The following is a 14,540-nucleotide window of genomic DNA, read 5'->3' on the forward strand; positions in this document are numbered from 1 at the left end:
CCTGAATACTTACAAAACTGGTAAGGCAGCACTTGGAGATTTATTGCAGTAAAGCTGCAATGAATTTCTCTTACTATGCTGTTTGCATGATTGTTCACGTGTTTTGGGGGGGAGGAATTATGTTTTTTTAAAGATGAAAATTGTTTCTAATGTATATGAGTTTGCTTTACTTCAATATCACTCAATTTAAGAGGAACATAACAACCATTACTGTTAACATGCTTAGAACTTTGGATAGCAGTTTGACTATTCATCCTGCTTCCTGCATCATGATTACTAGTCTCTCAAGGACAGGCTTGTGAAAAATATAGCAATCAGTATGATAGCATCAAACTCATTATATTTGAAATACAGAGGATACAATGTGAATGTTACTTTTGGTTTTTGACTCATTTTGTAGCTATCTGTCTCCTTCAATATTTGTAGCACTCTGCTTGTCACACTATTTGAATGTAACGGCAATCACAGTACCTTTTGTAGAAAACAGAAATTCAGACTCATAAGGATATTGGCAGAGTTGTCAAATTAAAAAATAATACTGGTTTGAGTAAGATTTTTAGTAATTGAACTGTAATACAGACAGTGTCATTTTTGTGTCTCCTAGTTGTTCATTGCTGTCTTTGAAAATGAGATTTAATATAGCTAAAATATTTGTAAAACTTATAGTGGAAGTAGTTTATTAATTTTTTCCCCAACTCAGGACAATAGATATTGCTCTTCTGTTTGAAAGAATGTGTTTTGTTTGACATTGTTATTACTTTTGAGCAGTTCTGCTTACTTTTTTATCCTGTTTGAAGTGTACAGGCACCTAAAGCATCACAGTTCTAATAAACTGAATTTCTAGCACTACTTGGGATTATAAGTATGACATGCTTTCTCAGAGACTGCAAAGAAAAGAGCTGCCCTATCATGCCCATTGATGAGGGGTTTGCTTTGTGTAGCTGAAAGTGTATGCTTTATGAACTTGTTTTCTTCTTGTCAGCAACTTTCTTCACCTTTGTAGACTGAAGAGCTGGAATTCCATGGAATTTCCTTAGCAATCGTTCTTCTATTACTTGGCAGGATTTCTTTTTTCTATAAAGGGTCTGAGGTACTGTATACAGGATCTGCTGCTTGATACACCTTTGTGAAATGTTTGTTAGAGAAGGATACAGGTTTTGTAAGTATCTCAAGAATAGAAATGTACAACAGTACTCTGTGCAGGGGGGCTAAAGAGTTTTGAGTATATCTTGCTCTCACAGACTCTGCTAGAAAAAGTTATGATGGCATAAAAAGATGCCTTGCTGTGAAGAACAGTACTTAAAAGGTAGTGACTAGCAATTCATGGAAAAAGCACAATTGGCAAAATAGATCACTGTCCAAATTAAAATCAGAATTTTGTACTTGCTGCTTTTGACTCTGTGCTTTCATAAGGGGAACCTGCTTTTGATTGCTTATCTCAGCTAGCACGGCCTGAGTGCATCGCTTGCCAACAGAGGATGCTGCTGATTCAGAAAACATTCTACTCTTGTGTTTGAAGATACTCCCAACCCCATCTCCTCTCCAGTGGAAAGGGGCATAAGTGTGACTGATACTTTTTTCTTTTCCCTTGTGTGCATATATGTGTGTCTATCTGTGTTGACATATTAATAATTTCTGCCAGTATAAATAAGATTCTCAACTTCATAGACTAGACACTATACACCATTTAAACTTTTAGTGGTTTCTTGTATAGTGCAAAAATCTATACTGGTATATACAGGTAAGCATTTGGGGACCTTGAAATACAAATTTTCAGCCACCACACCATTCTTCAGTCACTTTATCCAAACTTGGAAGTAATTAATATCTGTGCCGATCTGCAGACAGGGTTTTTTTCCACATACTAGGTTCAGAGCCATTGTACGCCAAGACTAAAGACAAAACACTGGTAGTTCCTGAGATTACAAAGTACAATGCAAAAAAAAAAAAAAAAGGAAAAAAAGTTTCCATGCCCCTCTCCTCAGGGGAGGTTATCAAGAGATGGGATTGGCACATAAATGCGCCTGGCTAAGATATACTGCATTAAGGTGCAAATGTAGTGCAATTCTGTGATCTTAGTATTTAGGTTACAGGCTCTTTGTGGTCTTGTGGTCAGGATTTTTGTGGTCTGCTGATTCCTGACCCACTGGAGACTCCTGAATGCTGCTGTGGTAATTATAACAAAGACATCAGTCTTTATTATTGGCAGTTCAAGGAAAATTTTATTACTTTGCACACTCTACTCTAAGCTTACATCTGCTGTGGTGATGCCAGCCACAGGAAAACCTGGTAGCTGTTCAGTTAAAAAGACTTTCCTGTAAGTTGAAGAACTTCAAGAGTTCTTGGCATTCAGTTTGTCAGGTTAGAGCTAACTAATGCAACTGGCAGTTGAAGAAAATGACCAATACGTGTACTGTTAAGAACAGAAAGCTGTACTTGAATGCAGTTACTTCCTTCCCCTTCCCCCACCCGGACTCTGTAAAGGGACAGTGTGGTCACTAACATCAGTGACATTAGAGGAGGCATAATATAAATAAATTGGAACAGCTGTCAAGGCACACTGGTCAGCTGGTTAGGATTCAGAAGAGGTGAAACTGGAGCCTTCGTGCATTTAAAAAGCAAAGTAAACCAAGAAAAAGTATTGCTGTTTTACCTTTTCTCCAAACTCAATTTAGGAGTGCTCTATTTGCAGTTACTCTTTTCTTCCTTTTTCAGTGCAGCTGCAGAAAACTGTGTTTTGGTTAACAACCCCCCTCCACCTTTGTCTGAGAGCATTAAAATTAGTACTCGCCTGATATGCCCAAAATTGAATTAGTAGCATTTATCATAGCCCACTCTATAGCAGCAATCTCTCGCTACAGTGCCAGGTTCCTTTGTTCTCCAGTTGTTGGCAATCTGATGTTTCCTGTCACTGACAGTATGTATTTTAGTGTCTTTCTAGATACTAATCTATGTCCAAATGCCTAGATTTATAGAGGATTATCCCGTTCCTAGAGGTAGTAATGCAGGAACACCTTCTGTGATTTCCCCAACCCCTTTTGTTAATGTTATTCTGCTTTTATTGTAAATTATTTTAATAAAGTAAAAGAAGATTGAGGAAACAGAAGCCTGAGGAGGCTTTTCTCAAGTTAGGAGATCATCAGTGATATTATGTATGTATTGACTCGAATCAAGAGCTCTGAGGAGCTACAGTGCAGGTTAGAGCAACTAATGACATTCCTGCCATTAGTCCATTAGTGTGGTTGTTTTCTCCTTTTTTCTTTTCTTATTTGTTAAATCTGATTGAGAATATATATTTGGTTCTAAGCATCCAGATTATGTCGTAAGATCTGATTCTTTGGTCATTCAGATCAATGACAAAATTTCTATTTTCTAATTTTTTCTAATTTAGTGACACAGGATTAGGGCTCCAAAGATTTAGCACTTCCATAGAACAAGGAGACTGGCAGTGTTCTTCAGTCCATTTCTCAAAAGTAGAACATGATGAAAGAATGAGTAGATTTATGTGTGTAATTGAAAAAGAACATTTGTTCAAGGTACTTTTACCATTGAACAAGATAGTTCCTCTGTTAAGGACCTCAAGATTGTAAGGTTGGTAATAAAAACATAACAATCAAATTAGTTCTGTGTTATAGATACAATAGGTCAGGACTGCCACTTCAATGTGTTGATGAGTTTATTTCTGTATACAGCAGGCTATTCTCCAAACTGCAAAATTCACAACTGCAAATAGCATGTAAGTTAATGTGCCCTAGGTACAATCCACAGCAGCAGGCAAGAGAACCACAGGAGCTATTCTCTCATTCTCTAGAAGAGCTTTTCTTAGAACACTTCTGCACCACAGAATCTGTATTTGCTCTTTCCTTAGCTCAGGACTGTATCAAGCGCAGTGCTAACCTCTTCAAAAAGTAATATTGTAGTGCTGAGAGGTCTCTCTTTTTGCATTGGTGATGGGTTGGTACCTGTCAAAACACAGGCATAAAAGCAAAAGCAGAGAATTGTGTTTAAATTAGAATAAAGTAGGCATATTATGTTCAGGATTGAACTTGAAATTACTGCAGTGTTAAGGAGTGCAAATTCTATGAGACTGTTACAGTTGGAGTGCAGAGCTGAAACATGCTCTATTCTCATAGGGAAGTTACTTCTACAATTTACCCTATCCATTTGTGATTGAACTGACCTTATAAAGAGCTTCCGTTTTTAATATTGAAGGCAGATAAGTAATCTCTGCAAGTCTAAATGTAGGTAGTGGTATTAGGAAATGTGTCTAGAGTTGACTAAAATGCTTGATGTAACATTTAGATGCAAGCCTACCATTTAATGTTCTGCAGCTGGCTTTAGTGAAGAGCTATTTCTAGCTGAAGTCCTTCCTTTGACTTTTGCTTACTTCGGTGTTTGCACTTGATGACGAGCTGACTGGCGCTTGGTACAAGCACTTGTGACATACTGTGTCTAAGCCAAAATCATGTCACTTTTCTCAGTGCCCATGCATAAACTACCAAGAGTTTGTAGATTCCTATTAAGCTGGACAATGACATCCTGTGAACATTATGCTATATCCTAAGTCACTTTCTGTTATTTTTTTATTCTAAGAATAAAAACAAACCACAGACTGGGAGTGGGGAAGAATGATCATACAAAGTGCAGTTTAATGGCTATACAGACAGGTTCTTGACTTCTGCCATATGAGTATGCATCTAGACCATACATCCTTATTAACAGAGTTATTTTTAGTACTTTGGAGACTTACATAATCACAGTTCGCGTTGTCTGCTTTTGGTAGGATGCATGTCATATGTGTCATTGCCAAATGTTTGAAGGCCATCAAATGAACTGATGTATAGATTTATGTGAGGCAATTACTGGAGGCAAAATATATGTAAAGTTGTATGTAGCTGGGTACTTTCAAATTTGTCCTGACATCAGTTTAGGGGTGGGGTTTTTGTGTTGTTTTTTTGGTTTGGTGTGGGGTTTGGTTTTTTGGGGTTTTTTGGGGGGGAGTTTTTGGGGGCTTTTTTTGGTTTTCTTTTTAGATTATGTAATTTCTAAAACCAATAAATCCTGTTTCAAGTAGATGTAGTTATGCAGACTGGGAGACTGTATTTTACAAATATTGTATCATAGCAGTTCTAATCTAATACTACTGCATGATTGCCAGGGTTAATTTTAACAAGAAGAAACGATGTCTATAACAATAATTTCAGCTAATTTTCAACCCTTAGGGGTATTTTTATCCACATTGTGGATAAAATAGTGTCATGTGAATGTTTGTGCTTTCCTTTTGACGTTACTTTCACAGGATTGAGTGAGTAATTCTCTCTGGGGATCTAGGGCAATATAAAATGGTCTAACTAGGTTTGCAAAGATTTGTTAAAAAAAAAGAAACACCCAAAAGCCACCAACTTCTTGTCCTTCTGGAAGTTTAGAGGAGAGGAGTAACCAAAGGTGGGATTAGAAGAGTGGAGTCTGTCTTCCCACCACCTTGACTACTGCCAAACAGATGTGTTTCAAGTTACAGTAAAGTAGAAAGAACTGCGGGGTACTAATGATGTTACTCAACATAGAATTAATAAGTAAGGGATAGTTACTGTTTGTGTCATAATACTGAGAAAAGAATTGAATGCAAGAAGAATAGCCCATGATCCTCCCAATGGAGGAGTTCATGTTGTGCAGTTCACATCAAAATCTATTTGTGAATGGTTTGGGGTTTTTTGTGGCTTCTTATTCATTCTTTCTCTTTCTTGACAATATTTTTCTTTGATATTAAGGCACTCCTGAAAAGACTGGAAGCAGTGAAACCAACACCTGGTATGAGGCGTAATGAGCAACTGCTGGACTATCAGCGCCAGATGAGTTACATAGGTTCTTCACCTTCTGTAAGAAGAGGAAAATCTGCTTTCAGCCATCTTAGTCCTTTAAGTAAGTACTTGGAAGTTGCAGATTCTTGCATTTCTTTGCATGTGTCTTTTTATAATTCAGAATTGCGAAGCACTTACTGCTAGAAATAGCAGATGAGTTCCTTTCTGTTCCTTAGACTGATCATTTATCACACAAAAATCTTTAACATGAATTTTTTTGGCCATACCAAAAATATGATGACCACATGCATTGTTTACTTACCATGCTAAATTTCTAAGAAATTACCTCATTAATCGTCTTTCCAAGAGGGTCTCATTTTGCCAATAGCCTTTATTGAGAGGAGAACAGAAGGGGGAAAAGAAAATTCCCAACACAAAAACTCCAAAGAAGATTCAAATTCTCATTCAGTGAATCTACTTTTTCTCTCAGAAATTGCAGTGTAATATTTGGAAGTAGATCATGTGTCCCCATAGGGCCATACCCATCAGATTAAAGAAGCACAGCACTATGGCATGGGCTTGTATTCTTTGTCCTGAGCATTTTGAACAGCTCGTAATGTTTTGGGTTTGTATTCAACTTACTGTGATTTGCTGTTGTTTCCAGATTCTTTTTTCTCTGGAAACTACGGTAATGAGCGTTGTAGTACTAATATAGCATGAAATTTTCTGTTTTACTGAGCCATAAGCATTCTCTCTTTGTGTGTGTGTGTGTGTGTGTGTGTGTGTGCGCGCGCATGTGCATGTGTTAACAGGATCATCCTATTCAAGAGCATCCGCTGTACCAAGTACAATGAGCCAGAGGAATGAAAAACCCATACCTGATTCAGCCAGTGGGGCATTACAGAGGCCTAAACCCACTACTGTTCGTGCTGCTTGGTTATAAATGCATTCTTTGTCTCACATTCTCAGATGATTCTCAGCCTTTTACTTTTTTAGCGCTTTTGTAAATTCTATGGGCAAAAATATTTCTTGCATTGTTGAGTGATTAAAATGCATTGAGTATGATACAGTTGCTTATAAAATGATTTTAAGTGAACACTTTCACTTCAGTAGGTGTGTTCCATGACAGGAAGAATTTATGAAAGAGAAAGAGGTATTTAAATGGTCAAGTTAAATAGAAAATGCTAATTACTATGTTGTTCTCAGATCGTGTCATTTGTATCCATAACATGGAAGGACAGCATTGCTGCACTACAGGCACAAGGTGTAAAAAAACCCTTTAATAATACTTTAAAACATCGCATTAAACTCATATGCTTACTTCCTGGATTCTCCTTAGTTCCCTGCTTTTCATCCTGGCTTTAGGTAAGCCTTCTGAAATTTGTGGTCATGTTCTTGTGACTGAAAGAATCTTTACAGCAGTATGAAGGGGTGAAAAGCAGATTGTGTATTCCTGCATGGTTAGCTAGAATGTTAAGACTGCGGATGATGTTCTGCCACTCTTGCACTCCAGGTATTGAATGTTTGTTTTGTGTTCAAGGCTGTGTCTCTTCCAGATTTAAAAGAATTTTGGAACCTTCATGTAGGAAGGAAGCATCTGATGCTACTTGAACAAGAGCAAAGACTGAAGTGAACAATAGTTTCAGATTGATTCTAAACAAGAGTAAGTTTTAGTTACTTTGCAAGCTAGAACATACTAAGCAAGGGAAACATTTCATGGCCATGCTTTTGCAGATCCTTGCCATTCTTGGTGGGGAAATGCAAATTTGAGCTGCAGGCAACATGAACATCTGATTTTGAGAGGAACTATTAACCAGGATTTAAAAATAAATAAAAGCAGAAAATAGAAAACCTTGTTATGTTCTTAAACTGTGTTTTAACTTCATGTTCATACCAAATACTTGTAATGTCAGATAAGCTTCAGCTGCAACATCTGTTTACAAGGGGAGCAAAATCGAATGAAATTGGTAATTGCAAATAGTAGATGGTATGCTTTATTTCTATGCATAAAGTCAAACTTTCAGTGAGCTTATTTTGTAGGACTGTGGTTTTATAAAAAGCATAAATTGTGATGTCACTACCCGTGGATGTTGCTGGAACCTTGCTTGTTTCCCCAGTTTCTTCCCAGGAGAGATACAGGAAACCTCTCTGTGTTGTGCATAAAGGGAAAAACCACTTAGTAATGCTGGGTCTTAGCCCTATTAAAAGGAAAGTTTATTATTCTTTGCTTGTGCTTGCATGAGGGCATAGGCTTTCAGGTATTCTGCCTTGCAACAAACTTTTTCCTTGGTCCTGTGTGATAGTTTGGCGGAGCTTCTGCACTCGGTGACCTGCAGATCAAATGCAGCTGTTTGACAATATTTGAACTTTAAGCAGCATTATGGCAGACAGGTTTTTATTGCCATTATTATTCATTGATAGGGACTGTAAGGAATTTTTTTGCATAGTGCTGATGTATTTATTTGTACTATTGTGCTCATTAAAATTATTCACTATTTAAATATTTTTGTCCTTGAATGTGAATATTAGGGTCACAATACTTTTGAATGTTCATATGGTAATGTTTTTCTGTGAAGGAATTAACCAGATGGATTACTTTTAATTGCTTCATTTTATTTTATTTAACTTTGGTATGAAAGACTGTCAATTTTATATGTAATTTTTGTAAATCATAAGAAATAAAATATTTAACATGAACTGTTACTGCAGTGGCTTCTTTCAGAATTTTATAATTGGTACTGAAGTGTGAAGGAGGTCACAGGAGAAGTGTTTGGTACTACATCTAGGGGAAAAAAATGCAGAGTCTGTTTATTCATTGATACACTTTATCAGTTAGTGACTTTGGTGTGGGTTTTTAAAAATAAGCCATATTGGCAGGTCTTCATTAAGTTAGATAATCTCATAGAAATTTTAATAGCAAAATGTCCTAACAGACTTTTCTGCCCTTTTGGTAAGGTTCCTCTTCATATTCTTTCTTTCTTTTCCTCCTGCCCCCAAAGATCTCTGTGAAAGAAAAGTGCAAGCTACTTTGCTCCTCCTGAAAGTGAACTGCCACACAGGTTTGACATATGGTTTCAGGTAGGAGCCAGTCTCCCTGCTGAAGTGACAGGATTGCCAGTTTGGGTGATAGTATTGGTGCATTGAACTGACTACTATGGGAAATGGGGTGTGATGCTTCTGTCATGCCTTTGCTTGAGCAGTGTTTCTGCCTCACTGTGGGCTATGTTTGTGCCAGGACAAGGTCCTGCTATGTAGTCTGTTTACCCTACTGAAGGTCTTAAAGAAAGCCCTGCCTTAGATCAATATATGAGAGGAAGAAGAAATGATGTTTCCCTGTCTGCTCATTTGGAACATAACAGGATTTCCTTTGTGGCCTTCCCCTGTGCCAAAGCCTGTCTTCAGTCAGAATGCTTGCAGTCTTTACTGAAGTTCCTGAGCCATCTCTGTTGGCATCCTGTCATCCTATATTTCCTTATCATTATTAGTGGTAGCAGTAGTTACTGCTAGTAACTACTAATTACTGCTAAGTAGTTACTTAGTTACGGGACTGTTCTTACCTCAACCCATGGTAGTTACATTCTTTTGATTCTCCTCCCCATTCCTCCAGGAGCAGGGGGGAGTGAGTGGCTGAGTGGCTGAGTTGCCAACTGAGCTTAAACCAGGACACAACATAATTGCAGTCCTGGAAGATGGCTCTAGCTGCAGTTCATAGTTTCACATTCATCAGGTAGGAATCTCATGGTTCATCTGCCACCTGCCTTTGAGCAAATAACACCATGAATATTACACCTGATGCTTGGTGTACCTGGCATGTAAGATACACCACTTTAAGGCAGAAGGTGCCTCTCCTTCCCTCTATTTCCTTGTTGATATATATTACAGTGGAAATACTCATCACAGCCTCCATATGATGGTCATGACTACAAGGCTTGGAAAGTTTCATGACAATGAATACATTCCAGTGTAAAGCCTATATGCATCACATAAGACACATGAATTCAGCCAGCCTTTTGATTTAGGGCAGTCAGACACTCATCTGGTGATGACGTGTTGAGACAGACTGTTTCAGGTATCAGTGGGGATTACTAATGCATGTGATACAGATGTGGTTTGAATTCAGGATGCATGGTACTCATACCTTGGTCAACAAAACTGCTTACATCTCTTGGCACCTCCTGACCAAGATGAAACAGGATTTGGCAACTCTGATCCTTGTAGCTGTCACTTCTGGTTTCAGCACTACCTGTGTTACTCACTAATGCCATGATTTTTGTTCTGGCCTCTGATTGTGTACAGTAATCATAGTTCTCTCCACTGCATTTTATGTGGTCAGAGTTTGCTTCTTAGGACTAGAATATGCTGTTGAGACATTTAAACTGGTTAAAAGCAAGAGGAACTTCACAAGGGGAACACGGGTGCTTAAGATACACTGGTTGAGGCATGATGCTTTTTCCCCTGACATGCTCTATTGGCTAATGATACTTGCCAGCTGAGATGGTCCAGTAAATATGGCACCCCTAACAGTGCACTTAAGTAAGTGTCAAATGATTATTGTTATTTCTACAATAGCAAAAAAAAATACAATAGCAAAAAAAAAAGAAAAGTTCTGTAGAAAAAGCTTAAGAGGCTTACACAGTGCCAGATAATCACTGAGTGTGCCAATCAGCAAATCACCTTAAAGGACACATATATGTGCTCAGTGTATTGAAAAAAAACAGGAAGAAGGTCATGAATATATTAATTTATTTCATTGTTTCAGGTTTAGTTCAATTGAACATCAGCAGACAACTTTTTGCTTAGTGACAATCCAGGAAATTCTTTAAATGTTATTTCCACATTCTACAAAGTATGTTTGTAAAATAAGGTTATGGTTTCAGCCATATGACTTTATAATTTGTCAGTGAGGAGGCTGCAGTTAGGAATTCAGCCTGGTGCTTTAATATATTTTATATTTTTAGAAATGTTTTTCACTTACTATGTATTAAAAAAATACAGCTTAAGGAAACAGTTAAATTCATGCTATGTCATCACACTGTTGGATTAGCTAGAGCCATCACTTAGTACAACATGTATTTCCAAAGATGTCATTCTCTTAAATCTCCACAATATTACATTTTAAACTAGGTAGAGACCACCTAAGTCTTGACTCTAGACAAAATATATTACCTCAAATTTGAAGTATAATATATACACAGGTTCCAATACAAATGCTGGAGAAATTTTCATACAAAAATGGAACTGTGATGTAGTGGACAATTTTTAAATTGATGCATCCTGGTCTCAGTCAGATGTTACTCAAACTTTGTTTCCCTAGGAAATAATTTTGTTGTCCATTATATCACAATAGCATATTCTTTTGAAAAAGTTGATTGAGAACAATTGAACTATATTATGATGAGTTTTAGACGTATTTCTTGATTTCATCATAAAGTACTAGTACAAAAGCTCCGCCCATGCCTCTCAACACATTCGACCAGGCACCTTTGAAGAACGCTTTGGTTCCTTCATCTTTAGCTATCTTCCTCCAGCAATCAATTGTGCCCTTGTACATAATATCAGCTGTGGAAAAAGACATAAAGGTCAGAAGGCTTGAAGTTATACAGCAATTCTGTTTCAACTTTCATATATTTAAAATGAGGAATAAGCCAAGAATTTAAAAATCAAATAATCAATTAATGAGAAGTAATTCTCCATGTGGAAATTAAATCAGTCTCAGCCTTTTAAGTGTAAAGGCAGAAATACTACCAATGTATTTCCTGTTTTTTTTTTGTTTTTTAAGGATTCTAGTAAGTCATTAGTTTTGCATAACACAAAACCCACCCAGCATCTCCCACCACATCTTGATGAAGAGGTGCTTCCTGCTGCTAGACCACCATAGCACTTATTCTTACCTCCCTTTCGGCCAGACTGCATCATCATCCTACGTCGCACAGTATCAAAAGGGTAAGAAACCAGCCCTGACACTGCAGTGACGGTCTGGGCAATCATCCAGCTCACTACAATATGCACGTTCTTTGGATCAGGCAACATACCTGTCATCAAGAACAAATGACAAGAGTCAGTACAGAGGGAAAGGGTTGTGAGGAAGATGGCTGTGAAAGAAACAACCACCCACCAACACCAGGAGTCACTCAATCAAGTGAGCATAATCAAGTCTGAAACTTCTCCCTTCATCCATATGTGACTATTACCAGCTACTGCAAGTTTATAGGACTGCTGGATGTTGGGAGCTAAGCTGCCTTCATGCTCCCTGACCAAAAGGTCTCTCCGGCAGAACCCTCCCAGGCTTCTGTCATGAGGACCAAGCTATCATACAAGCCCACCTGTACAAGCCTTAAGACAAACTGTAAAGTGTCTGAACACAGACTGCGAACCCAAGGCTTCTGCTCAGAATAGCAAGTTAAAGGAGTCAGGAATGCAATTCAGGAACACATGTGCATAATCTAGCACTAGCACCCTGAACTGCTGCTGAGCCATGCCTGGCTTGTCCTTGTACTGCCAAGTGCCCCAGAATTCCTTTACTGGACAGGTCTTCCCTTGCAGTCACTTCTCCATGCACTTCTTACCCTTGGCCGTGTCGTAAACCCCAAAATAGGCTGCTCTGTAGATGATGATGCCCTGGACAGACACACTGAATCCTTGATACAGGCCCTTCAAGCCATCAGACTTGAAGATCTTGACAATGCAGTCGCCTAGCCCAGTGAACTCCCTCTCACTGGCTCCTTTGCCCACATCAGCTGCCAGCCGGGTCCTGGCAAAATCCAGCGGGTAGACGAAGCAGAGGGAAGTGGCTCCAGCGGCACCCCCAGATGCCAGGTTCCCCGCAAAGTAGCGCCAGAACTGCTTGTGCCTGTCCACTCCCCCCAGGAAGATCTGCTTGTACTTGTCCTTGAAGGCGAAGTTGAGGGCCTGGGTGGGGAAGTACCGGATCACGTTGGCTAGGTTACCTCTCCAGAAGGAGAGGATGCCTTGCTCCCTGGGGATGCGGACTACGCAGTCAATGATGCCCTTGTACTGCTTGTCCGCCGTGATCTGCTTGCTGGCATGCTGAACCTGCAGGGAGGAAAGGGACGGGTGGGAGGGTAGAGAATGGGACACTGCAGGCGTGACCCCGCATGGCGACCCCGTGAAGGACAGCGACCGGGCCTGCCCCACCGCTGGCCAAGCTCCCAGCGCCCCGGCGCGGTGCTGAAGGGCAGCTCCCGCGTAACCGGAGCCAGCCGAGCTCCTGCCCTTATTTAGTCACGCCGCCCGCCGCTCCGGCATCCACCTGTACCACAGCCCCGCCGCTCCCCGCACCCCCTCACCTGCAGCAGCAGCTTCACTCTCTCGATGGGGGCGACAGCAGTCTTGGAGATGGCGGCAGCGATCCCACCGGCCAGAAAGTCCTTGAGGAAGCTGACAGCTTGGTCACCCATGCTGGCAGCGGGTCCGACACCCCCTGCCCGGAGACAACCAACGAGCCGTGAACCTCCCCACCCGGCCGGCCCCGAGCACGGCTCGCCAAATAGCACCCCGCCCCGCGCCGCTCCTCTTATATGCCGAGGACTCTCGCGATAGGAGGAAGGGACCACCGGAGCTCGGGCATTGGCTGGGACCCCCTTGAGCCCGCCCCCATTGAAGGGGCGCGGGGCAGCGGCGCCATGTTCCCCTGTGGAGGGAGCGCGGGGGCCGCTGGTCTCGGGACGTTTAAAGGGCAAATTAAAGTTATCTGCCGGGGAACGCTATGTCAGAACATGTGCCTGCTGTATTAATAGCACCCAGGAGGCACAGGAGGGAATGAAGGAAGCTGGCAGCAGTACCTCGGGCAATGTTAACTGTTTCATGCAGGCTAGAGGCTGGTGCCAGAGCCTGAAAACTTCCCCAGAGAGGTCTGGGTGCAGCAACAAGTCAACTTGTTGAAGAGGGAGTGCTTTGAGCCTTAACTTCGTGTGCATGGGTTCACACCAGCAAGGGTGAGGGGACATGGGTGCTGACAGGCACCCCAGTGGGAATGCTGTGACCTACAACAAAGGTGGTGCACTTGGAAGGTGGTGCAGTGGTGCTATGTGCATTGGTAACCCAGGTGTGCTGCAGGACTTGGGTTTCCCAAAGAAGAGACAAATGTGCCCTCCTGTGTTGTACCTTCGTTTCAACCATGCAAGGCCAGACCCTCACAAGAGTCCCAGTCAGTTCTCTGCAGGAGGAAGGAAGCGGAAGGGACTCAAAAAACGTGCCCAAGTACAGTTAAATTGCTTGACCTGCACTAGGAGTCACAGGAAACACTGCTTCCATTCAGTGTCTTAGGGACACATTGGAGTCTCAAATGAAGACTACACAGCCCCCTCAGTAGTTGCCCTGTTTCTCATCTTTCTTGCTGACTCCCATAGGAAAGCAAGAGCTTATGATACACTGTTAGGTGACAGTTGTGTCAATAATTACATGAAAACCAGTGCAGCAAGTTGTAGATCCATTGAAGTTTGCCATAAAAAGGTATTAAGATGTGCCTCCAGGACAGTGATATACTGAGGAATTTCTAGGGCAATGGTTTCTGCTTTGATTTGGTAATATGGTACCAATAATGGAGATAGGTGTTAAAAGACTGGCCATTCCATGAAGAGACATTCTCTTCAGGACAGCAAATCTCTTTTCACTGACGTGTTTGTTAGCACAAGTCAATGAGGGTGTAAATTTGATCCCCTGTCTTTCTTGGCCTCTGCTGCTCTTAGGTCTGTTGAGATAGAGGTCTTTTCTCATGAACCT

The 14,540-nt window shown here is 40.6% G+C and overlaps 2 protein-coding genes across 5 annotated transcripts in view; one reads left to right on the top strand and one right to left on the bottom strand.

Annotated features, from left to right (window-relative positions):
* Positions 1-8,501, top strand: part of CFAP97 (cilia and flagella associated protein 97) — a 31,335-nt gene extending 22,834 nt beyond the window's left edge. For all 4 annotated transcript variants that reach the window (XM_031048995.2, XM_005149040.3, XM_031048996.2 and 1 more), the window contains 2 exons: positions 5,769-5,919; positions 6,611-8,501. In XM_031048995.2, the coding sequence (XP_030904855.1) occupies positions 5,769-5,919; positions 6,611-6,741 (282 nt within the window). In that variant the 3' untranslated portion in view covers positions 6,742-8,501. The remainder of the gene's footprint in view (positions 1-5,768; positions 5,920-6,610) is intronic.
* Positions 8,502-10,524: 2,023 nt separating this feature from the next.
* SLC25A4 (solute carrier family 25 member 4) lies at positions 10,525-13,301 on the bottom strand. The gene is made up of 4 exons (XM_005149039.3): positions 13,106-13,301; positions 12,365-12,851; positions 11,690-11,830; positions 10,525-11,357 (listed from the first exon to the last, which is right to left on the bottom strand). The coding sequence occupies exons 1-4, from the start codon at positions 13,214-13,216 to the stop codon at positions 11,200-11,202; spliced, it is 897 nt and encodes a 298-aa protein (XP_005149096.1). The 5' UTR covers positions 13,217-13,301; the 3' UTR covers positions 10,525-11,199.
* Between the last annotated feature and the right edge of the window lie 1,239 nt (positions 13,302-14,540).

Source organism: Melopsittacus undulatus, chromosome 7, assembly GCF_012275295.1.
Source record: "Melopsittacus undulatus isolate bMelUnd1 chromosome 7, bMelUnd1.mat.Z, whole genome shotgun sequence".
NCBI classification, from domain to species: Eukaryota; Metazoa; Chordata; class Aves; order Psittaciformes; family Psittaculidae; genus Melopsittacus; species Melopsittacus undulatus.